The sequence below is a fragment of the Neoarius graeffei genome, chromosome 11 (genome assembly GCF_027579695.1).
Source record: "Neoarius graeffei isolate fNeoGra1 chromosome 11, fNeoGra1.pri, whole genome shotgun sequence".
In the NCBI taxonomy this organism is placed as follows: domain Eukaryota; kingdom Metazoa; phylum Chordata; class Actinopteri; order Siluriformes; family Ariidae; genus Neoarius; species Neoarius graeffei.
This window is the reverse complement of record NC_083579.1, coordinates 63,383,568-63,409,870: the sequence shown is the minus strand read 5'-3', so window position 1 is coordinate 63,409,870 and position 26,303 is coordinate 63,383,568. Positions and strand designations below refer to the sequence as shown.

Here is a 26,303-nt window from a genome sequence, read left to right as displayed (position 1 = left end):
TGTATAAATAGGGGACTACATAGGCGGCAAAATGTAGTTTTTTCCCTGCCATGGAAGTGCACTTGTATACCGAGGAGGAAGCCATTTGCATTACAGCCGTGAATGAGGATTCAAAATGGCGGCTCAGCTCGGTTTTCCCTTTCGGGCACTCTTGTTTTCTGTTAGAATTTGGTAAAGAAAAAAATAAATATATTATTTACCAGCTTAAGGTCGGTCCTTATGGTGAAATACCGTGACCTTGGCCTTGAATACGGACCTCGACCCAAAGGGACTCGCTCAGTACTTTCAAGACCTCGGTCACAGTATTTCACGATACGGAGCTCCCAGCTGGTAAATAACATATATGTATTATGTTGCATCAAATGATTTATTTTAGTAATGTGATAAATGACCAATACATTTATGGTAAAGTCGAGTGAAAGTTGACTTTAAAAACAGTGTGTTGGGTTTAAGGCAGACCTGGGCATTTTCCGGCCCGCGGGCCGCATCCGGCCCTTTGGTTCATTCTGACCGGCCCGCGTAAGGTTAATTAGAAATTACAAAATAAACGTATTTTCTAATTTTACCTCATGCATGGACTGAATGTGCATTGCTTTTATTTGAAGTTGTGTTCAACAAAAACGCAATGCGCGCGACACGAACATGACATGAAATCCCACGAAACCTAATCCCGCGATAACTACTTCCGTAATTTGTCCAGACCAACCACAAACTTGTACGTCATCCTTCGAACGGTCCAGCCAGTCACACAGTGTGACGTCACCAGCAGGCGCCGGAGCCCGAGCCGATCTGTAGATCTGATACCTACACCGAATCGACTGATGATCATCTGTCAGCTGTGCTTCGCATCTCCACCTCAGACATTCAACCTGACTTTGATGCACTCGTTAAAGACCAACAGAGACTAGATTTCTCTCACTGAACAAATAAAAAACACCAAATGAGGTGATTAGACTACAAATGTGGGCATCATTATTATAATATGATGTATCTTGTTTGATATTTGGAGTAGAAAGACAATATTGTGATGTCTTTATTGTGTTTTGGGGTGAATGTGACTGAAAAAAAATGGTACAAACGTTCACATTTTGTTAACCATTGTTTTGGGAAATTTGATTGAATAAATGACATTTTTTTGTAAGGCAACCTCGTTTTTTCCATACTCTTACCAGTCTTAGCAGCTTGTAAAAGCAATGATATTTATTGCTTTATATAAAGAAATACAATTAATATTATGCAGAATTTAGTTCAGCCTTTTGGTCCGGCCCTCCACAAAATTTTCTGTTTCTCATGTGGCCCTATGGAAAAAATAATTGCCCACCCCTGGTTTAAGGAGAACTTTTTGCATTTTGTATTGCCCAAATCCGCGCATTTTTTGTAGATCTGGCAACTCAGCCTGCCTGGGCGTTGCTGTGCAGTACGGTTGCTCTCTCATCAGCACCAGGAGGGGGATGAGGGGGAGGAGTGAGAGGGGCATCGTCACATCATCACGCCACATCCTTTTCCATCTGCGAAAACATCCCATAATTTCGCACACGAAGATACATTAAGATTACAAGCATGGACACCTCGGGCAAGGAAAAAGAGGCCATCCAACTGATGGCTGAAGCGGATAAAAAAGTCAAGTCGTCCGGGTCGTTTCTTGGAGGGATGTTCGGGTGAGGGTGATGTCGTGAACATGCTAATAATGTTATTTCCATGACTGTTCCTGAGTTATGACATTCATTGGTCATTGTCATGGCAGGAAGTGAGCCCATTCTGAGTGCCTGTGTTGCTAAATGGAATTATCTGTGCTGTCTTACAACAACACTAACACTATTTCTGCTCATCCATGCGTTTCCCTGTCAATGTCATATATCCATATCTGTCTTACAAATATCTGACATCTATAAAATACAACAGTGCACATTAGGGTGGTCCCGAAATGTATGGGAAATTTTTTTTTTACCAAAACATTCCGACCACCCTACCATTTTTTTTTTTACATAGGCTAAAAGAAGGCAACAAGCAAAATTTCAGAAAAATTGGTTAATATTTAGAGGTGCCACATGAGGTTGCAAATCGGGTTAAGCCATTAACATTAGTTGGTGCGTAGACTGTTGCAGAGAAGATCTCAAACCCCCAAAAAGTCACAGTTCTAGAGGGAATATGCCACTTCTATGAAAAAGAATAGAAGGTTAACTTTCATGCACTAAGGGGTTCTTAAACAATGAGCACTGATCGTAATATGCTGATGAAGTTGTGAATGTTTTTCTTTCTATGTTTTTCAGATGGCTAGCAACAGTAATACAAGTAGTACCGGTGGTGCAAAGCACAAAACCAGAAAGGACAATTATGTTTGGTTAATTGGTCCCACTTCCAAGGAACTGTCTGGGAGAAAGCGTCCTTCTGCTAGGGAAGTCCTTAGTGTGTTCTTTTATCTCCACAAGATACCATAATACCAAAGGGTTTAGAAAATCACAGACAAGTAATAGCTATTGTTACTTTGAACACAAGAAGTTATATTACTGTATTGTTTGTATTAATATGAAACAGTTAATAAGCCACATTATTTTATATTGTGTCTTGAGTGAAAACTTTAATGGCTTTGTGGCACCTCTAAACATTGTTCAATCTTAACCAAATTTTGCACAATAACTTCTTTTAGGCAGTGTAAAAAAAAAAAAGAGGTAAGGTGGTTGTAACAAAATCCTAGTGCACATGGGATAAATCCTGCACAGGCGACCTGATTTAGAGGATGAAGTTCAGATGAATGAATATCCACTCTTTTTTTTTTTTTTTTCCAGAGGAAACCACAAGGTAGAGGATGCATGTGAGATGTATGCAAGAGCTGCCAACATGTTTAAAATGGCAAAGAACTGGAGTGGTATGGACAACTCTAAATATGTACATATGCAAGTCATTTATTTTCATAATCTTTGTCCTGATTGATTTAAATGCTTCTATTCTCCAGCTGCAGGCAATGCTTTCTGCCAGGCTGCAAAACTTCATATGCAAATGCAGAACAAACTGGATGCCGCCACCAGCTTTGTTGATGCTGGCAATGCGTACAAGAAGGCTGATCCTCAAGGTGAAAACACTGTATACAACGAATTACGTACGCAATAGCAGGGTTCCTCCTGGGTTCTGAAAAATACGCTCCACTTTTTTCCTTGAAAAATTAAGTCAGAGAAGTAATCTTCACTTCTTCTTCTTTTTTCTTCATTTAGTCTGTATTTTTTCTGAGTTACCGACATATCAAAGTAGATTTCATACAGGTTTACACCAACCAAACTGGCACAATTCAAATATTTGTACAGATACAGTACAGCTAGGCCGCGGCACGGTGGTGTAGTGGTTAGCACTGTCGCCTCACAGCAAGAAGGTCTGGGTTTGAACCCAGCGGCTGATGAGGGCCTTTCTGTGTGGAGTTTGCATGTTCTCCCTGTGTCTGCATGAGTTTCCTCCCACAGTCCAAAGATATGCAGGTTAGGTTAATTGGTGGCTCTAAATTGACCGTGAGTGTGAATGGTTGTTTGTCTCTATGTGTCAGCCCTGCTTGTCCAGGGTGTACCCTGCCTCTCGCCCATGGTCAGCTGGGATAGGCTCCAGCTTGCCCCCCGCAACCCCGCATGGGATAAGCGGTTACAGATAAAAACAACAAACAGCTAGGTCTCTCCATTAAATATAAAATCTGGGCTCCATTCCAGCCTCTAATAAGAAAGACTTGATTGTAGTCACCCTGTGCGCCATCAAGCTAAAATAAACCTCTTTAGTTTGAGCTTACTTAAGGTTATTAGCTCATCCAGCAGACAGACAATGAGCTTCTGCCATCCTGAGTTGTCCGAACCAGCATCGTCCACATTTCATGAAAATCGCTTCTTCTCTCTCAGTTCTTCCTGGCATGAAGGTAGGGCTACCTAGGGTGCATATAACTTCTACCCAGATTTGCTTAATTACAATTATTAATGAAGTTATGGACTAATTAAGCCTTAATGAGCAGTTCAATAAAAATTGCTTTTTCTCAGTCAATTCCTCACCGTTTTGGATTCTTTCTGGCAGATAGGTAAGTATTCCTAGGGTGTATATAGCTTCTATATATAGTGTATATAGCTTGCAACATTTATTGCACAAGGTGGCCCACTTTAGATCGTTCCTTCTGGACTAGACGGGGCCGGAGTGAAGTACGCCATTATTGACGGTCTCGTTTTAGCATGGAATTATTCAAAAGAGGAATTAGGACTCCCTTTAGCCTTTACTTCAACGCAAAACTTGATTTACAATTGAACAGAGTCAAGAAGAATCTTGGAACAACCAACAGTGAAGAAATTTGATTTTCTCATTGATTTGCGAACCAGGTGGCACGGTGGTGTAGTGGTTAGCGCTGTCGCCTCACAGCAAGAAGGTCCGGGTTCGAGCCCCGTGGCCGGCAAGGGCCTTTCTGTGTGGAGTTTGCATGTTCTCCCCGTGTCCGCGTGGGTTTCCTCCGGGTGCTCCGGTTTCCCCCACAGTCCAAAGACATGCAGGTTAGGTTAACTGGTGACTCTAAATTAACTGTAGGTGTGAATGTGAGTGTGAATGGTTGTCTGTGTCTATGTGTCAGCCCTGTGATGACCTGGCGACTTGTCCAGGGTGTACCCTGCCTTTCGCCCGTAGTCAGCTGGGATAGGCTCCAGCTTGCCTGCGACCCTGTGGAACAGGATAAAGCGGCTAGAGATGATGAGATGAGATTTGCGAACCGAACACAGAATAACGCAACGTTTTTCATCATACATTCACCACTGGAACTCAACACACTACACCACCCGAAACATAGCTCCCTTCAGTCGCTTACCGGCTGAGAGCACTTTCACTTTGACGTTTTTTTAAAATACCGGCCCCTGTATTACTGACACTGTCCGATGTGTTCGGAGACAGTCGGGGCTTTGAGTGTGCCTCCCCCGTGGCTGTTTCAGCCCTTAAATCATCTTCAGTGCTTGAAGAAGCACACCCAAAAAACTTCACTAGCTTACACTGTGCCATTGTTCGGTTCACGCAGAGATAATTACACCACCACACCAGGCTGATTAAGACGCACTGCGATCAGTCAAAAGCTTGGTGCTCATTTGGTCATTATGTGTTGTCGATTTTTATTGGTTACAAGCACATGCTCATTGTTTACACTCTGGCTTCCCGCTGTCTCTTCACTGGGATTGGATTTCAGCAAATGGAGGGATTTATGGAGGGATTTCTATAAAAGATGACTTATGATAATGATAAAGTACAAATACATTCGTCACTGTGACGATTGCTGGTAATTTTCTCTTTGTCACTGATGGATTATGTTCGTCAATAACGAGTGTGACGAGCGCCAGTGGGAACCCTGCAATAGAATGATTGGTGCATTAAATGATTGGTGCATTAAAAACCGACATGATTGTATAAAGGATATTACTACATGGGCTCAGGAAGACTTCGGAGAACCGTTGTCGGTAAACACAGTTCCTCACTGCATCTACCATGCAAAGCAAAACTCATATATCAACAACATCCAGAAACACCGCCATACTCTCTGGGCTCGAGTTCCTCTGGGATGGACTGATGCAAAGTGGAAAAGTGTGTTGTGGCCTGGTGAGTCCACATTTCGAATTGTTTTTGGAAATCATGAACACGTCCTCCAGGCTAAAGAGGAAAAGGACCATCTGCATTGTTACCAGCACACATTTAAAAAGCCAGCATCTGTGATGATACAGGGGTGTGTTAGTTCCCATGGCATGAGTAACTTGCACATCTGTGAAGGCTTGATTAATGCTGAAGGTTACATACAGGTTTTGGAGCAACATATGCTACCTCCAAACGACGTCTTTTTCAGGGACGTCCCTGCTTATTCAAGCAAGACAATGCCATGCCACATTCCAGTGTTGTACTCGAGTCACTAAACCTCGAGTCTCCAGTGTTCAAGTCTGAATCAAGTCCAAGTCATTAAAAAAAATTTCGAGTCAAGTCCACTATTGATCCAAGTCGAGTCCGAGAACAAGATGCCAACTGCACCATTTGACGGTGGCTGTTACTGCCTTTATGTGAAACCGTCTCTGCTACTGTGTCGGACTAATGTTACTGCTTGACTCCCCCATTTTAGTTAATAGGCTACAGACAAAAAGCTTGTTCATCGCTCAGCAAGCCCCATCCACTATCAACAGGGCAAATAGCATGAGAGAGGGTTAACACTAGCTAGTTCGTAGGTCAGCAAGCAAGCCCTGCTATCAACAGGGCAATGAACATAGCGTACCACTTCCTTCTCTGGGTGGAGTCTTACCAAATGACGATTGAAGTTCAAGGTCATCCCCATCGTCTCCTTGATAGTTCTTCTACATATGGATCACATAGCAGCGCATTTTTTCCCACTGCACGAGAAGTCTGTATAAGCAAAGCGGACGATCCTAGAGGCGTTCTCTCCAGGCATTTTAGCACCATTAACGTTAGTTTGTTCCTGAACATGACGTATGAACAGGTGAATGTGCATTCTCTTGCATGGAATTAGTATAAAATTAATGTAGATATAAGTATAAATATCCTGTGCCAGATTATTATGGCCAAGACAGCCCCACAACATCCAGAGACTTGAGATACTCAGGGCGGATATCATCCACCCCCGGTGCCTTGCCACCGAGGAGCTTGAAAACCACCTCCGTGACTTCGGCTTGGGTAATGGACGAGTCCACCTCTGAGTCATCAAACTCCACTTCCTCAATGGAAGACGTGATGGTGGGATTGAGGAGATCCTCAAAGTATTCCTTCCACCACCCGACAATGTCCTCAGTCGAGGTCAACAGCTCCCCACCTGCACTGTAAACAGTGTTGGCAGAGTACTGCTTCCCCCTCCTGAGGCACTGGATGGTTTGCCAGAATTTCTTCGAGGCCGACCGATAGTTCTCCTCCATGGCCTCACCGAACTCCTCCCAGTTCCGAGTTTTTGTCTCCGCAACTGCCCGAGCTGCGGCACACCTGACCTGCCGATACCCGTCAGCTGCCTCCGGAGTCCCGGAGGCCAACATGGCCCGATAGGACTCCTTCTTCAGCTTGATGGCATCCCTTACTTCCGGTGTCCACCACCGGGTTCAGGGATTCAGGGGTTCAGGGGACCTCTGCAGCATCGCGTGGCGGTCGGGGACAGTGCCTCTGGAGTGGCAGACTGCAGTGGTGATCCCTCTTTTTAAGAAAGGGGACCGGAGAGTGTGCTCCAATTATAGGGGAATCACACTTCTCAGCCTTCCCGGGAAGGTTTACTCCAGGGTACTGGAGAGGAGAATTCGGCCAATAGTCGAACCTCGGATCCAGGAGGAACAATGCGGTTTTCATCCTGGTCGTGGAACACTGGACCAGCTCTATACCCTTCATAGGGTGCTCAAGGGTTCATGGGAGTTTGCCCAACCAGTCCACATGTGCTTTGTGGATCTGGAGAAGGCATTCAACCATGTCCCTCGTGGTGTTCTGTGGGGGGTGCTTCGGGAGTATGGGGTTCGGGGCTCTTTGCTAAGGGCTGTCCGGTCCCTGTACAAACGGAGCAGGAGTCTGGGTCGCATTGCCGGCAGTAAGTCAGACCTGTTCCCAGTGCATGTTGGACTCCGGCAGGGCTGCCCTTTTTCACCGGTTCTGTTCATAATCTTTATGGACAGAATTTCTAGGCGCAGCCAGGGGCTGGAAGGAATTCTGTTTTGGAACCACAGGATTTCATCTCTGCTTTTTGCGGATGATGTTGTCCTGTTGGCTTCTTCAAACCAGGACCTTCAGCATGCACTGGGGCGGTTTGCAGTCAAGTGTGAAACGGCTGGGATGAGAATCAGCACCTCCAAGTCTGAGGCCATGGTTCTCGACCGGAAAAGGGTGGTGTGGCACCGGGGGTGTGGTCAAGCGTCGGTCTGTGACTGGAGGGCGGAGTCAGGGAAGGTAAGCATACCTGCCAACCTGTATGCATCTTGCGTAGCTGCTACGAATTTTTACCTCATTGTACGACTGTACATTTTCACATTAAAAAGTACGCATATCGTCCGAACTCACATTTCAGTCAAGTTCTCGCTGAAGTTGATACCGTTGATCTGTGAGAAAACTCAAAGCCAGAATGGAACGCTTTGCCCAATCCCCCCGCCCCTCTTCCAGATCGTGTGGCTCTGCCCTCTTCATCCCCTCCCCTTCCTCCTTCGCGTCTCTGACTTGAGTGCAGCCAGGTGGCTAGAGCGAGTCAGGGATTGAAACGTCGGTTAGAGATGTCGTTTTTATATTTGCAACAGAAACGGTTGTGTTTCACGTGTACTCAAGAGCTTCCTAGCCGTTATTTTGTGCATTTACAACACCAACAGTACAGGCTAGTTCTTCATTTAACTTCGAAGCCGTCACTTGAGGTTGCATATTCGATGCGGTAACCACGAAACCTGATTACAATTCCTCTCGCGCTCTCATTGAATCACTATGATAAGTACCACTTTATTGATGTGCTCAACAAAACGTAGCGTGTTGTATATCTTAAGGGCAGTCGGTAACTTCTGTCAATGGTAGCCTAGAATGTTTGCAGCTGATGTGAAGTTGAAAATTGGTCATCCCTCTTATGAAAAAACCTGCGTGGTACTGCAGTATCAAATGCTTTTTTTTATACAGTATTACTGCAGTAAATGCAATATTTCGAATGCAAATGCAATAGTTTGCACATGAAAAAGGCAGGGGCGGCACGATGGTGGAGTGGTTAGCGCTGTCGCCTCACAGCAAGAAGGTCCGTGTTCGAGCCCCGTGGCCGGCGAGGGCCTTTCTGTGTGGAGTTTGCATGTTCTCCCCGTGTCCGCGTGGGTTTCCTCCGGGTGCTCCGGTTTCCCCCACAGTCCAAAGACATGCAGGTTAGGTTAACTGGTGACTCTAAATTGACCGTAGGTGTGAATGTGAGTGTGAATGGTTGTCTGTGTCTATGTGTCAGCCCTGTGATGACCTGGCGACTTGTCCAGGGTGTACCCCGCCTTTCGCCCGTAGTCAGCTGGGATAGGCTCCAGCTTGCCTGCTACCCTGTAGAAGGATAAAGCGGCTAGAGATAATGAGATGAGATGAGAATGAGATGAAAAAGGCATACTACAAAATACTGCAGTGTACTGTATAATGCAATATTTTTACTGTATAATGCAATATACTGCCAACATGTTAAAAAATGCAAAAGTCTAAACCTATTGCATGGGAAATTTGTGCATACCATGTTTTGTGTTGAAAGTGCCTTTTTTACATACTGTATTAATTTAATGTGTTATTTATTTTGAAAGAGTGGCTCTGGTTTAATTTCATTTCATTTGCACATGTATTTAATATTTGTTGTGCTTTTCAAAACGGAAGGAAGTTCCCAAGAGCCATCAGTAACAGTTTCCCAAAGTCTATCAATAGGAATGTTTTACAAAACTGGACTATGTTCCCAAGGTCAATCAATAAAACTGGATTGAAAGTGTGTTTTTGGTCTGCTGGTTGTGGTCTGTGGGGGCGCATGTTTGCCGGGTTGGGGTGAGGTTGACGCGGGGGGTACTCATGAAATTGTAAAATTGTACTCATAAAATTTTTTCAAGGTTGGCAGGTATGGGTAAGTGGCAGAATCACTGCCCCTGATGTTGGTTAATCTGTGTTTGTGTGTCTTCCCCAGTGACCGCGCCCTATATAAGGAGAGAGAGAGCAGAGGAAGGAAGCGCTCTCCTCAACCAGACGACTGATGTGCGTGTGCGTGTCTGTGTGACTGGGAGTTTGGTAAAAAGCTGAAAATAAAGAGTTTTGTGAAACTCAGTTCTGGCCTGACGTACTTCTGTGCTTCACCCACCCGCTCAACATACTACAGGTGGCTTGCCCTCTCCAGATTGGTGGAGAAGTCCTGCCTCAAGTGGAGGAGTTTAAGTATCTCAGGATCTTGTTCACGAGTGAGGAAAGGATAGAGCGTGAGATCGACAGGCGGATCAGTGCAGCCTCCGCAGTGATGTGGTCGCTTTACCGGTCCGTCATGGTGAAGAAGGAGCTGAGCCAAAAGGCGAAGCTCTCGATTTACCAGTCAATCTACGTTCCGACTCTCACCTATGGTCATGAGCTTTGGGTAATGACCAAAAGAACAAGATCGCGGATACAAGCAGCCGAAATGTGTTTCCTTTGCAGGGTGGCTGGGCGCTCCCTTAGGGTGAGAAACACAGTCACTCGGGAGGAGCTCGGAGTAGAGCCGCTGCTCCTCCACATCGAGAGGAATCAGCTGAGGTAGCTCGGGCATCTCTTTCGGATGCCTCCTGGACGCCTCCCTGGGGAGGTGTTCCAGGCATGTCCCCCCGGGAGGAGGCCCCGGGGAAGACCCAGGACACGCTGGAGGGACTATGTCTCTCAGCTGGCCTTGGAACGCCTTGGTGTTCTTCCCGAGGAGCTGGCCGAGGTGTCTGGGGAAAGGGAAGTTTGGGCTTCCATGCTCAGACTGCTGCCTCTGCGACCCGGCCCTGGATAAAGCGGATGAAGACGAGATGAGACGAAATTATTATGGCATGTTACAAGTAACAAAGAAAAAATCCAAGTCCTCGTCTCTAATTTACGAGTTCAAATGCAGTTAATGCATGCATCCGAGTCTGAGTCATCAGTGCTCCAGTCCATGTCAAGTCATGAGTCTTTAAAATTAGAGCATGAGTCAGACTCAAGTACTACAAGCCTGCCACATTCTATTCATGTCACAATTTATTTACACAGCATCCCAACTTTTCTGGGGTGGCACGGTAGTGTAGTGGTTAGCACTGTCACCTCACAGCAAGAAGGTTCTGGGTTCGAGCCCGGTGGCTGGTGGGGGCCTTTCTGTGTGGAGTTTGCATGTTCTCCCCGTGTCTGTGTGGGTTTCCTCTAGGTGCTCTGGTTTCTCCTACAGTTCAAAGATATGCAGTTAACATGGGGTGGCCTTGGGCTGAAATGCCCTTGAGCAAGGTACCTAACCCCTAACTGCTCCCTGGGAGCTGTAGTATGGCTGCCCACTGCTCTGTCTGTGTGTGTGTGTGTTCACTGCTTCAGATGGGTTAAATGCAGAGGATGAATCTCACTGTGCTTGAAGTGTGCATGCGACAAATAAAGGTTTTTCTTCTTTTCTGGAATCGGGGTTGTAGATTTAGATCATCTGGAATCCTGAAGCCATCGCTCTGTCTTGTAGTTCTTATGTCAATAATCGCACAATCAAAGATGAAATCTACAGAGGAACTATCCAGACTATTAAACTGTTTAGCTGTGTGGTACAAATCCAACAAAAATTCCAATGTAGTATATGACAAACAGGACATTTTCAGTAATGCATAGTTAAATTGTTATGTGTTTGTTTGTTTGTTTGTTTGTTTAGTCTTTTTGTAATAGTCTCTTTCTGTCTTGGTTGTCTCTAAGATGTGTTAGTTTAATTCTCTACTAACAACTTCACCTATTCTTTCTCAATGCATAAACAGAGGCTATCAACTGCTTAAATGCAGCCATTGACATATATACAGACATGGTAAGTTCAAGACGTTTAAACGGTTAACTCTATCTTGTCCGGTTCTCAAATAGAACCTCATCTGTTTCCATGGTTGTGCTTTCTATCAGTTTTATCCTTCTTTCACAGGGGCGATTTACAATTGCAGCCAAACACCACATGACTATTGCAGAAATATATGAGTCCGAGCTGGTGGATATCGAAAAGGTAAAATTTACTTGCAAATTTCTGATCGGTGTTGCCTTTTAAAAGTGGGAGCTTTACCTGATACACCACTGAAATGAAGCCATAGATGGAATGAGATCGCTGTATTTTTTTTTAACTAGCTCGAGACACACAATCAGCCCAGAGAACAAGTGAAGCTTTAATTATCTTAAAATGGCATTCTTAAAATAAAATACACACTTCATATCTCACTCTTAATTTAATTATAAATGCAATGCTATCCTTGTGTTCTTCAATTATGCAATGCTATACATAACATACAGTATATTCCCTGTCTCCATATATGTTCCCTGAGTGTGTGTGTGTGTATATATATATATATATATATATATCATCTCATTATCTCTAGCCGCTTTATCCTGTTCTACAGGGTCGCAGGCAAGCTGGAGCCTATCCCAGCTGACTACGGGAGAAAGGCGGGGTACACCCTGGACAAGTCGCCAGGTCATCACAGGGCTGACACATAGACACAGACAACCATTCACACTCACATTCACACCTACAGTCAATTTAGAGTCACCAGTTAACCTAACCTGCATGTCTTTGGACTGTGGGGGAAACCGGAGCACCCGGAGGAAACCCATGCAGACACAGGGAGAACATGCAAACTCCATATATATCCACATTCACTGGATATGAGCAATTGCACGCTCTGATTGGCTACTCTACTACTAGGCTATCAGCTCATATACCATGAGTAGAGAAAAACAAAATGGTGGAGCGTGTTGCTGAACCAACCGAGGACGAAATAAGAACTCTATTCGAAAACAAAACCCCAAAAATTATCAAATATTTAAAAGAAACAGAAATAGCTAAAATAATATAGGTTTTTTTTCCCCCAGTAGCACCTGTTCCACACTCCAGCCCAGTTGGTGGCGGTAATGCACCTTTAAGTTGGTTTGCCAACCGCCAAAAAAAAACCCTAAAGAAGAAGAAGAAAACCCCCCAAAATACAAAAAAAAGCTACAAAATATGGAATGAAAGTATTTGATTGTAAGAACATATCTTTTGTTATTTTTCAAGAATTATTATTATTGCATTTTTCACAAATTGCTACTGTCATTTTACCGGTTTACATTCTAAGCAGAAATTATTTTGTCGGACGTTTTATATAAAGTTATTTATTGACTTTGCAAAAAAATAAAAATGCTCTGTTTCTCAAAATCCAGTGAATATGGAAAGAATAAAACAGTTATTCCACCCAATTTCATCATGCATGGCTTATAGCTGACTCTGTGCCACGCGCCTTGTCGGCTATCAGCTCACATACAATTCGATTTCGTGGAATAACTGTTAAATATGTCCGTCTTTTTTTTTTTTTAATCAAAACCATTGTTTTTTTAGAGGAGCTCAGCTGATTCCTCTCGATGTGGAGGAGCGGGAGGAGCTCGGAGTAGAGCCGCTGCTCCTCCACATCGAGAGGAATCAGCTGAGGTGGCTCGGGCATCTCTTTCGGATGCCTCCTGGACGCCTCCCTGGGGAGGTGTTCCAGGCATGTCCCCCCGGGAGGAGGCCCCGGGGAAGACCCAGGACATGCTGGAGGGACTATGTCTCTCGGCTGGCCTGGGAACGCCTTGGTGTTCTTCCCGAGGAGCTGGCCGAGGTGTCTGGGGAGAGGGAAGTTTGGGCTTCCATGCTCAAACTGCTGCCTCCGCGACCCGGCCCCGGATAAATGGAAGAAAATGAGATGAGATGAGATGAGATGAGAACCATTGTTACCATTGGGCATGAAATATTATTGTCCAGTGGATTTTAAAGGTTACTAGCTGTCCATTGATATTGGTTAGCATCATCAGGGATCACTCGATAGCGAGTAAGATTGTCCACCAAGAAAATATTTAGATTTTATGCACCCGCAGGTGACTAAAGAGTCCAATGCCGGAGGCGCGGTCCAATGCATACAGTCACGGTATGCATTGGTTAGCATACACTTGCCATAGCTAAAGTGTGTTAGTGTTGCCAAAAAAACGCAAAGAATTAAAAAAAATTACAAGAACAGGATAACTGAATGGAGGACACATGGTTTTGTGATTTGGCTGAACATTCAGCAAATGTTGAAATGCTTTGAGGTGTAGCATTCCCAGCCTTGCCAGTGGTCGCTGCTGTCAACATCCATGATGAATGTAGAAAGTCTACATATGGGTGTTGTGTGGCCACTCATCATTTTCTGATTGCCTTTATGGAAGGTCTGCCAGTCGAACTTCATGCCTGTGAACTGTGCAGGTGTCAAATGACTCTTCATGCAATTGACTTTCAATCCTCGACTTTCTATATGTGAGAGGAGCTCTATTTGGCTGGTCACTTGCTGTTGGGATCACATCATCTATACACTATCCACATGGGGGCGTATACACAGACCCCAGAGTTTCAGGGTTTCTAGAGCAACTCTCTCTCACATGTTTTGTGAATACCCTGAGTGCTAAAGCTAACCCAAGGGGAAGGAGAAACTGGGAAAGAAACTGTTGGTCCAAAGTGAGACAGACTCTCACAGGCTGCATGGAACTAGCTTGCTATCTTGCTCTGAAATACACAAGAAGTCAAACATGATGTAGCGGCATGGTGGTGTTGTGGTTAGCACTGTTGTCTCATAGCAAGAAGGTTCTGGGTTCAAGCCCAGTGGCCGATGGGAGTTTCTGTGTGGAGTTTGTATGTTCTCTCCGTGGGTTTCCTCCGGGTGCTCCAGTTTCCCCCACAGTTCTCCCACAGGTTAGGTTAACATGGGGCGGTCTTGGCACCTAACCCCTAACTACTCCCTGGGCGTTGTAGCATAGCCGCCCACTGTTCTGGGTATGTGTGTGCACTCATTGCTCACGTGTGTGTTCACTGCTTCAGATGGGTTAAATCCATCCATCCATCACCTGTAACCGCATATCCTGTGCAGGGTCACGGGCAAGCTGGAGCCTATCCCAACTGACTATGGGCGAGAGGTGGGGTACACCCTGGACAAGTCACCAGATCATCACAGGGCTGACACATAGAGACAAACAACCATTCACACCTACGGTCAATTTTAGAGCCACCAATTAACTACATGTCTTTGGACTGTGGGGGAAAACTGAGCACCCGGAGGAAACCCACGCAACCCACGGTGGTGTAGTGCTAACCACTACACCACCATGCTGCCCCTCAGATGGGTTAAATGCAGAGAGGAATTTCACTGTGCGTCTATATATGCTAAATAAAGTTGCTGTTCTTCTTAAGTTGGGAAAGTTTCAGCAAATTACACAGGCAGTAAGCCTTGTGTCCTGGTCAGCAACACAGTCAGTTAATAATAAATCAAATATTAGAACTAGTGTCACCTACAGTGTGCCTCAATGTACTCTCCCTGATGGTTTGCATTTTATAAATAAGAAGAAAAGAAAAATTCAATTGAGTATATTATGTACTCAGTGGGGGCGGCACAGTGGTGTATTGGTTAGCGCTGTCACCTCACAGCAAGAAAGTTCTGGGTTTGAGCCCAGAAGTACAAATTTAATCTTCCAGAGCTTCTCTCACCTAAAGCCAAGTGTCTCATATGTAGCGTCCTTCGACAAGACCCTTCAGAGCAGCGAACGGCAGAGGAAATCTTGTCCCATCCTTGGTTTTCCTCCACCAGCTACTCTCAATATATGTAGAGGAGGATGTTCTACAAAGAGGAAGATCAAAAAGTTCCATCTTTATAGAAAATTAGCATCTCAGTGAACTGATCTCAATTACTGGAAGTGGCCAAACGTGAACACAGATGATACATGCACATTTGGAACTGACTTATTTCATCTACAGAGGAGACTCTTGGTATTTCTATTATTATTATTATTATTATTATTATTAGGGCAGCACGGTGGTGTAGTGGTGAGCACTGTCGCCTCACAGCAAGAAGGTTCTGGGTTCGAGCCCAGCGGCTGGCAAGGGCCTTTCTGTGTGGAGTTTGCATGTTCTCCCCGTGTCTGCATGGGTTTCCTCTGGGTGCGCCAGTTTCCCCCACAGTCCAAAGACATGCAGGTTAGGCTAATTGGTGGCTCTAAATTGACCGTAGGTGTGAATGTGAGTGTGAATGGTTGTCTGTGTCTATGTGTCAGCCCTGTGATGACCTGGCGACTTGTCCAGGGTGTACCCCGCCTTTCGCCCGTAGTCAGCTGGGATAGGCTCCAGCTTGCCTGCGACCCTGTAGAAGGATAAAGCGGCTAGAGATAATGAGATGAGATGATTATTAGGGCAGCACGGTGGTGTAGTGGTGAGCACTGTCGCCTCACAGCAAGAAGGTTCTGGGTTCGAGCCCAGCGGCTGGCAAGGGCCTTTCTGTGCGGAGTTTGCATGTTCTCCCCGTGTCTGCATGGGTTTCCTCTGGGTGCGCCAGTTTCCCCCACAGTCCAAAGACATGCAGGTTAGGCTAATTGGTGGCTCTAAACTGACCGTAGGTGTGAATGTGAGTGTGAATGGTTGTTTGTCTCTATGTGTCAGCCCTGTGGTGACCTGGCGACTTGTTCAGGGTGTACCCCGCCTCTCACCCATAGTCAGCTGGGATAGGCTCCAGCTTGTCTACTTTCTTAACTTCTGGATGGGATGATGATAAGAAGAGGTCAAGCGGCTTCACATTTGAGGTCATGGTCACAAAGTGATGACTTTCTATTTGTCAGTGAAATGAACAAACTTGATAACTCCAGTAGTTGAAGGATGAAGGAAACCACCTTGGCAGTCAGGAACAAAAGGAACCTTCTTCATTGTGGCTTCATGTATGTGGCTTCATGTATGGCTTCATTGTGTATTCTGGTCATGTCTGCCAGTTTGAAATCTTACTGTACTTTAAGATGAGCAGTCTGACTCCATTCAGAGTTTTTTGTTGAATAATATATGCTGGAACTTCAAGGTTATACAGCTTAATATGGGCTATTCGTATGCAACCCTGTCAAACTGATACCCTTAACACACTAATGGTCCTTGTCCTTTTTGTTGCAGGCAATTGCCCATTATGAGCAGGCAGCTGACTATTATAAGGGAGAGGAATCGAACAGGTATTTCATTTTTTTTTATTAATACTACAATCTATATGAGATTTTTTTTTTACTTTAAAGAGCATTATGTAGCATTTTAGCATTTTAATAGCTCCCTACAGATTACTTGGCTGGCTGAACAGCTTGATAGGATTTCGGAACGGGACGTAATCTTCATATTGACCTACATCAACGGTAGGATAAGGAAGCTATGAAAATGCAGATTTAATTCTCTTCCTTATTTCACGTGCACTGACATTTAATATTTATTTATTTGCCTCTCTTAATATTTGATCTTTGGCCTTTTTAAATATTTTGCCTACTCATAAAGAATTACCTAGTTGGTTATCTTTATAGAAGATTACAAAATATCTCTTGACAAACTTCATAAATAGCCCCCAAGCATAACTATGTCATCACTTGTTTACCGCAATGCATTGTGGGAGATAGCTGGGATCGGTAGTTGAGCAATATGACGGATGTCAGATTAATTTTACGTGAGGGTGATGTGAGAGGAGCAATTTTGCCGTGTTCTGTCATGGAAGGCAATGAAATTGGTGATTTAAATAGGTGGATAACCTGTCGAGGGTTTACAGCAGGAAAATCGGAATTCAAATCAAGCTTGGTGAGAAGGTAAGAGTCTAGACCGAGTTTACCACACTGTACAACAACAACATCAAATCTCAGAATGTCTTATTTCTGAGGACGTATATTGCACCAGCTAAACTTTATCGCCCTTACAGAAAAAACACATGAATTTCCCATGTATTTCACATGTGATCACATGTTACCACATGTGGAATATATGCTATCAGATTTTGTAACATGTGGAAAACATGTTACCACATGTGTAAAACATTCCCACATGTGATTCACATAAAATCGGACCAAAACCACATGTTTCCCATGTGCAAAACCACGTGTGGAATACACGGTATCAGATTTTGTAACGTGTTACCATGTAGAGCACATGTGGAAAACGTTACCACATGTGGAAAATATTCCCACATGTGATTCACATAAAATTGGGCCAAAACCACGTTTCCCATGTGCAAATAACATGTTTCCCATGTGCAAAACACATTTTCCACATATTTTACATGTGAGAAATCACATGTGAAGTTCATGTGGTTTTTCTGTAAGAGAAAACAAATCTATCTGAATATCGGGAATTGGCATGGAGCAGCGCTCTCGCGGGGAATTCGGGGGCGAACAACGGTCCGAGTGATAAATGAGTGATTAGTTAAATAAAACTTGATATCAGGAAACATTTAAAAAAAAAAAAACTTTGGAAACCCACTGATCCGCCATGTTATCTCATCTCATCTCATCTCATTATCTGTAGCTGCTTTATCCTGTTCTACAGGGTCGCAGGCAAGCTGGAGCCTATCCCAGCTGACTACGGGCGAAAGGCGGGGTACACCCTGGACAAGTCGCCAGGTCACCACAGGGCTGACACATAGACACAGACAACCATTCACACTCACATTCACACCTACAGTCAATTTAGAGTCACCAGTTAACCTAACCTGCATGTCTTTGGATTGTGGGGGAAACCGGAGCACCCGGAGGAAACCCACGCGGACACGGGGAGAACATGCAAACTCCGCACAGAAAGGCCCTCGCCGGCCACGGGGCTCGAACCCGGACCTTCTTGCTGTGAGGCAACAGCGCTAACCACTACACCACCGTGCCGCCCCGCCATGTTATGTTCAGTATAAATGCATTTTCTTCAATAAATGCCGCTAGTGAAGTACACTGAACATTATCAATACCTGAAAGAGAACCCTTCACGGTTTGGGAGTTTTATCGACCCGACAGATTCGTTCAGCTGCCGAGTGCTTCGGCATGTTGAGAGGCAAAGGCCGAAGAATGCTTCTGTGTTTTACAGGCTTTGGAATATCGCTAGTTTCAGACGATGAACAGTGTCGATTGTGATAATCTTCTATAACCGAAGGCTGTTCCGCAAACCATGGAAATATTGCTGGGTCACAATTTAAGTACGTCTTTTTCCCACCAGAGAAATGTAAGCTATAAACACTTGTCCATTTCGATTCAGTTCAAAGGTTTTTATTGCGGATTAAATTTATCAATTTCTTTCTTCTCTTCTCCTCGACTGGCAGCTGATAAAAGCTCAAATTAGGTGTTCTCTTTGTTGTGGAGATACAGTTAGGCACACAGGAATTCACTTTAGGCATGGTTAAAACCTGTTAGACAGAACAGTGCAGTGTTTAACAAAGGCGAAAGTAAACAATACAGTAGAGCTAACCCCGGGTATCACCCATAATGCATTGCAGTAAACAAGTGATGGGTTAGGGTCATTCAGCCCTCAGTATCTGGTTCACTATTTTGTCTGAACAGAGTGAAGGCGCAAAAATAACCACCCCAAATCGAATGATTACAAAGATATGATGAAACATGTACTGCACACAATTCCAGAATGTTATCGTACCAGTCCAGAATGTGAGTGGTTTCTTTGTCAAGTTGTTACTTCTAAATCTTAATTTGACACGAAGATATTTAATTGTGGATGGCACGGTGGTGTAGTGGTTCGCACTGGCACTTCACAGTAAGAAGGTTTTGGGTTCGAACCTGCCGGTCAGCTGGGACTTTCTGTGCGGAGTTTGCATGTTCTTCCTGTGCCTGCATGAGTTTCCTTCTGGTGCTCCAGTTTCCTCCTGCAGTCCAAAGACATGCAGTCGCTTGCTCATAAGTGTGAGTGTGAATGGTCGTTTATTGCTGTATTAGCCCCATGATAAACCGGTTACCCGTCCAGGTTGTACCCTGCCTCTCGTCCGTAGTGGATGGATATTTAATTGTGCATAGGAAAATGTAATAGGTCATGTTATTATACAATATTATACATACGATCAAACAAATCAAGCTGTTCGCTCGAGCCTGAGGACCTTGGGGTGACATTTGATAAGTCTCTGTCGTTTGACTCTCATGTCAAACAGCTGGCTAAATCCTGTTGTTGTTTTTTTCCCCTTCATCTGTGTAATATTAGTAAACTGAGATCTGTGGTATCATATTCAGGACTGGAGATGCTGGTACATGCTTTTATCTCTTCACGCATTGATTATTATAATGCACTTTTTTCCTCCCTTAATAAATCTGTCCTATCACGCTTGCAGTCAATTCAGAATGCTGCTGCTAGGTTACTTACAAGCTCTAGCAGACACTGTCACATCACTCCTCTGCTCAGTTCCCTTCACTGCCTCTCCATTTACTACAGGATACAGTTTAAGATTCTTACTATTACATATAGACGGCACGGTGGTGTAGTGGTTAGCGTTGTCGCCTCACAGCAAGAAGGTCCGGGTTTGAGCCCCGTGGCCGGCGAGGGCCTTTCTGTGTGGAGTTTGCATGTTCTCCCCGTGCCCACGTGGGTTTCCTCCAGGTGCTCCGGTTTCCCCGACAGTCCAAAGACATACAGGTTAGGTTAACTGGTGACTCTAAATTGAGCGTAGGTGTGAATGTGAGTGTGAATGGTTGTCTGTGTCTATGTGTCAGCCCTGTGGTGACCTGGCGACTTGTCCAGGGTGTACCCCGCCTTTCGCCCGTAGTCAGCTGGGATAGGCTCCAGCTTGTCTGTGACCCTGTAGAACAGGATAAAGCGGCTACAGATAATGAGATGAGATGAGACTATTACATACAGGGCACTTCATGGCCAAGCCCCCGCTTATTTGGCAGACTTAATTCATTTCCATTCACCTACATGCTCCCTTAGATCTAACAACCAAAACCTTTTGTCAGTTCCACGCACTTGTTTAAAGATCTGTGGTGATCGAGCTTTTGAGGTTGTCGCCCCCAAACTGTGGAATGCCCTGCCCACCCATCTCAGGTTCGCTGACTCTGTAGACTGTTTTAAAAGGCAGCTGAAGGCTCACTTGTTCAACAAGCATTTGGGTAAACTCCTGGCTAATCTCTTATTGTTCCTTATGCACTTGTGTGTGTTATTTCTTTTACTGTGATTGCATTTGTATTATTTCTATTTTATTTGCTTTTGTAAAACACTTTGTGATTTTTGTCTGTGAAAAGTGCTATATAAATCAATTTTACTTACTTACTTACTTACTTAACGGTACTTACTTACTTACACATGTCTTCTTTCAGCTCTGCTAACAAATGTCTCCTGAAAGTTGGCTTTTACTGTGCACAGCTGGAACAGTATCCAAAAGCTATTGAAATCTTTGAGCAGGTTTGTGTTCCAGGCTCACACAGCTTAAGAACTTTTAATCTGGCTTTAAATATATCCCAGCACAGTGGAATATTTCCTTTCTCACCAGGTTGCAACTAGCACAATGGATAATCCACTTCTAAAGTACAACGCAAAAGAATACTTCTGGAAGGCTTCACTGTGCCACTTCATTGTAGACGAATTAAATGCAAAGGTTAGTGCAACGGCTTTGATCATTTGTCATATACAGTGCCTTGAAAAAGTATTCATACCCCTTGAACTTTTTCACATTTTTCCACCTTACAGCCATGAACTTAAAAGTTTTTTATTGAGATTTTATGTGATAGACCAACACAGAGTAGCACATAATTGTGAAGTGAAACGAAAATGAGAAATCTTCTTCAAAATTTTAAACAAATAAAAATCTGAAAAATGTGATGTGCATTAGTATTCAGCCCCCCTGCGTCAATACTTTGTAGAGCCACCTTTTGCTGTAATTACAGCTGCAAGTCTTTTGTGGTATGTCTCTACCAGCTTTGCACATCTAGACACTGAAATGTTTGCCCATTCTTCTTTGCAAAATAGCTCAAGCTCAGCCAGATTGGATGGAGAGCGTCTGTGAACAGCAATTTTCAAGTCTTGCCACAGACGCTCAATGGGATTTAGGTCTGGACTTTGACTGGGCCATTCTAACACGTGAATATTCTTTGATCTGAACCATTCCATTGTAGCTCTGGCTGTATGTTTAGGGTCATTGTCTTGCTGGAAGGTGAATCTCCTTCCCAGTCTCAAGTCTTTTGCAGCCTCCAACAGGTTTTCTTCCAGGATTGCCCTGTATTTAGCTCCATCCATCTTCCCATCAACTCTGACCAGCTTCCCTGTCCCTGCTGAAGAAAAGCATCCCCATAGCATGATGCTGCCACCACCATGTTTCACAGTGGGGATGGTGTGTGCAGGGTGATGAGCAGTGTTAGTTTTCCGCCACACATAGCGCTTTGCATTTAGGCCAAAAAGTTCAACTTTGGTCTCATCTGACCAAAGCACCTTCTTCCACATGCTTGCTGTGTCCCCTACATGGCTTCTTATGCCTGTCTTTCAACAATGGCTTTCTTCTTGCCACTCTTCCAAAAAGGCCAGATTTGTGGAGTGTACGACTTGTAGTTGTCCTGTGCACAGATTCTCCCACCTGAGCTGTGGATTTCTGCAGCTCCTCCAGAGTGATCATGGGCCTCTTGGCTGCTTCTCTGACCAGTGCTCTCCTTGCTCGCTCTGTCAGTTTAGGTGGACAGCCATGTCTTGGTAGGTTTGCAGTTGTGCCATACTTTTTCCATTTTTGAATGATGGATTGAACAGTGCTTCTTGAGATGTTCAGAGCTTGGGATATTTTTTTTATAACCTAACCCTGCTTTAAACTTCTCCAGAACTTTATCCCTGACCTGTCTGGTGAGTTCTTTGGTCTTCATGATGCTGTTTGTTCTTCAGTGTTCTCTAACAAACCACTGAGGCCTTCACAGAACAAGTGTATTTATGCTGAGAGTAAATTACACACAGTAGGACTCTATTAACTAATTAGATAACTTCTGAAGGCAATTGATTGCACTGGATTGTATTTAGAGGTATCAGAGTACAGGGGGCTGAATACTAATGCACACCACATTTTTCAGATTTTTATTTGTTTAAAATTTTGAAGAAGATTTATCATTTTCGTTTCACTTCACAATTATGTGCTACTCTGTGTTGGTCTGTCACATAAAATCTCAATAAAAAACTTTTAAGTTCGTGGTTGTAAGGTGGAAAAATGTGAAAAAGTTCAAGGGGTATGAATACTTTTTCAAGGCACTGTATCTGTAAGCTGGTCATTCCCAAGTGTTTATAATTATTTCATGAAATCGAGTTGTACGTGAGCTGACAGCCGAGTCGGCTATAAGCCATGTACGACGAGATTGAGTGGAATAACTGTTTTATTCTATCCACATTCACTGGATTTGGAGAAACAGAGCATTTTTATTTTTTTGCAAATTCGATAAATAACTTTGTAAACAAACAAACCGGTGAAATGACGGTAGCAATTTGTGAAAAATGCTATAATAATAATTATTGGAAAATAAAAAATAAGTTTTTCCCCATCAAATACTTATTCTGTATTTTATTGCTTTTTTTTGTATTTTTTGGGGTTTTCTTTTCGAGTAGTGTTTTTATATCGCCTGCCATTTTCTTCTTTAGGTTTTTTTTTTTTTGGTGGTTGGCAAACCAACTTAAAGGTGCATTACCACCACCAACTGGGCTGGAGTATGGAGCAGGAGATATTGAGGGGGAATTAAATACTTGATAAGAAAGTGAAATATCTGACTTGATGTGCGCTGCCATTTTGTTTTTCTCTACTCATGGTATATGAGCTGATATCCTAGTAGTAGAGTAGCCAATCAGAGCATGCGATTGCTCATATCCAGTGATTGTAGATAGAAAAAAAAAAAAAAAAAAAAAAAAAATATATATATATATATATATATATATATATATATATATATATAGCAACAAAAGATGTTTTGTGCTTCATGGTTTGTATATTGGATTACCTTTAACATCATGGATTTGTATTCGTTTCGGATAGCTGGCCATAGAGAAGTACGAGAGTATGTTTCCAGCATTCTCAGACTCAAGAGAATGTAAGCTTTTGAAAGTAAGTAAGAAAGATCTATCATTTAAGACTTTATAGATTTTAATTTTAAAATGACAAGCAATGTTGAGATATGTGTCTTCTTTTAACTGCAAATTCCTCTGTACAGAAACTACTGGAAGCACACGAAGAGCAGAACAGTGAGGCATTCACAGAAGCTGTAAGTTTTACTTTAACTCTGGATGTCTGTTATTTTTTTTTATTATTTATTTTTTTAAATAGGGGCGGCACGGTGGTGTAGTGGTTAGCGCTGTCGCCTCACAGCAAGAAGGTCCGGGTTCGAGCCCCGTGGCCGGCGAGGGCCTTTCTGTGCGGAGTTTGCATGTTCTCCCCGTGTCCGCGTGGGTTTCCTCCGGGTGCTCCGGTTTCCCCCACAGTCCAAAGACATGCAGGTTAGGTTAACTGGTGACTCTAAATTGACCGTAGGTGTGAATGTGAGTGTGAATGGTTGTCTGTGTCTATGTGTCAGCCCTGTGATGACCTGGTGACTTGTCCAGGGTGTACCCCGCCTTTCGCCCGTAGTCAGCTGGGATAGGCTCCTGCAACCCTGTAGAACAGGATAAAGCGGCTAGAGATAATGAGATGAGATGAGATTTTTTTAAATAGCTTTGCGATTTAAGATCTGTTCACGTTAAAGTGTTTTCTGATGCTGTTTCAGGTGAAAGAGTTTGACTCAATCTCCCGTCTGGACCAGTGGCAGACCACCATGTTACTCCGGATCAAGAAAACAATCCAGGGAGATGGCGGTGACCTGAAATAAATAGTCAGTAACACTGTGGCGTACTTCCCTGCTCATTTTTATGTTTTATTGTGACAATCTGGTTGAACAGTTCTGTAGTGATGCTAGCTCTAATATGTACCCTGATGCTAGTCTTTTAGTTCACAGGTGCACAGTCTTATTTGTGTAATAAGACTAGCCTTCAGGACACTAGAGTCACATACTGTGTCAGTATTGTCAGTATTAAAACATTCTATTAAATGACTAGTGTGGTCTTTTATCCCTTCAGTGCAATGCAGCTTAAGCACATTTATTATTTGACTGTTTCACTCAGTGTGTGGCATGAAAAAAAAAACAAATGACCAGAGTATCTGTATATGTATCTGTATGTTCTGTATATTCATTGTAATCTTGTTACTGACATTGTCTTGCATGATAAATGTTCAGAGTTCAATATGTGGGTTCATGCTTGTGCTTTTTACTTTGAAATCACAGTTATGTAAGTTTTATTTCAGATTTAAAATGGTATTGTCTTTAATTTTGTTTCGTTACTCTTATGTTGGAATATTGGCATTTGTAGATGACCTACCGGTACAATTACATGCTGCGTATCACTGGAACACTGTGTTGCTCATAATTATAAGATACAAGAAAAAATACCAATTTTTTTTCTTGTGTCTTGGTGTTGGCGCAAAACTTCCCCATGGCAAATCTTCTGTATCAGGCGTGAAATTACTTTTATTATTTTATATAGGTCTATCATGTATCATTCCTGTGTGTAGTTATCCTGCTTTTCACCTGGCATAAAGAGGAATTATATCTACCTTAATGTGAAAAGTCAGGCTTAGTCTGATCAGCTGCCGAGAAACTGGTTGAACTGGTCAAACTGGTGGATGAGCTTTGCCAGGTGGTAGGTGCTCTGAGAAAGGAACCAGTCTCTGAATTACTGTTTCTAATCTGCTAATGCTACAGCGTAGACATGTCATGATTTAAGACAATATTATAACACAACAGTAATGGATTTGGAAATCCTCAATTGATTTATTGATGTATTTGTTTACCAGTTGGTCAGGAAGGTCTTCCCTAATTCACTCCCCAACCAGGCTTTAATTTTTGTTGAATATTTATTCAGTAATACTAGTATTTTCAGCAGTGTTCAGTGTGACTGTAATTTATACCTCATGTCATGAAGCATGCTGTGATTAAATCATTCTGAATCCTTTAAATACCATGAGTAAATAACATTACTGTGGTGTCTTACCCACACGCTGCAAACTTAGCATCAATGTGATATTTATTCTGCAACCTAATAAATACTGAATATATAGCTAAAGTGTGTCATCTACTTTATTATGTCCAGAATTGTGTACTTAAAGTACAGTTAGCTAACAGTTTATTTGCTTTCCAGTTTGTTGTTTTTTGTATATTTTTTGTTTAAATTAAAGTTCCGGGCGGCACGGTGGTGTAGTGGTTAGCGCTGTCGCCTCACAGTAAGAAGGTCCGGGTTCGAGCCTCGTGGCCAGCGGGGGCCTTTCTGTGCAGAGTTTGCATGTTCTCCCCGTGTCCGCATGGGTTTCCTCCGGGTGCTCCGGTTTCCCCCACAGTCCAAAGACATGCAAGTTAGGTTAACTGGCGACTCTAAATTGACCGTAGGTGTGAATGTGAGTGTGAATGGTTGTCTGTGTCTATGTGTCAGCCCTGTGATGACCTGGCGACTTGTCCAGGGTGTAACCCGCCTTTCGCCCGTAGTCAGCTGGGATAGGCTCCAGCTTGCCTGCGACCCTGTAGAAGGATAAAGCGGCTAGAGATAATGAGATGAGATGAGATGAGATGAGATGAGATGAGAGATGAAATTAAAGTTCCACAGAAGGTTTAATGACTCATCCCCTGCAGGAGCACAGCAACTTCCAGGTTCAGGGAAATTTATTACTGATTTCAACAAAATGCTTTCGACTTTTTCTTCCACCAAAGCGTCCAGTGATTCCTACTATATCACCGTTGGTAACTGGTGACTCTAAATTGACCGTAGGTGTGAATGTGAGTGTGAATGGTTGTCTGTGTCTATGTGTCAGCCCTGTGATGACCTG

At 43.5% G+C, this 26,303-nt stretch overlaps 1 protein-coding gene across 3 annotated transcripts; it reads left to right on the top strand.

Annotated features, from left to right (window-relative positions):
* The first annotated feature begins 1,560 nt into the window (after positions 1 to 1,560).
* napba (N-ethylmaleimide-sensitive factor attachment protein, beta a) lies at positions 1,561 to 25,501 on the top strand. 3 transcript variants are annotated; one of them, XM_060933118.1, is made up of 11 exons: positions 1,561 to 1,658; positions 2,787 to 2,866; positions 2,954 to 3,070; positions 11,421 to 11,467; positions 11,576 to 11,653; positions 16,607 to 16,662; positions 20,758 to 20,842; positions 20,931 to 21,035; positions 23,433 to 23,501; positions 23,608 to 23,658; positions 24,157 to 25,501. In XM_060933118.1, exons 1-11 carry the CDS (start codon positions 1,561 to 1,563, stop codon positions 24,256 to 24,258), a joined length of 888 nt encoding a protein of 295 aa, XP_060789101.1. In that variant the 3' UTR covers positions 24,259 to 25,501. The 3 variants fall into 3 exon arrangements, with proteins under 3 accessions (XP_060789101.1, XP_060789102.1, XP_060789103.1); XM_060933119.1 differs by having other exon boundaries at positions 2,942 to 3,070; XM_060933120.1 differs by lacking the exon at positions 2,954 to 3,070.
* The last annotated feature ends 802 nt before the right edge of the window (positions 25,502 to 26,303 follow it).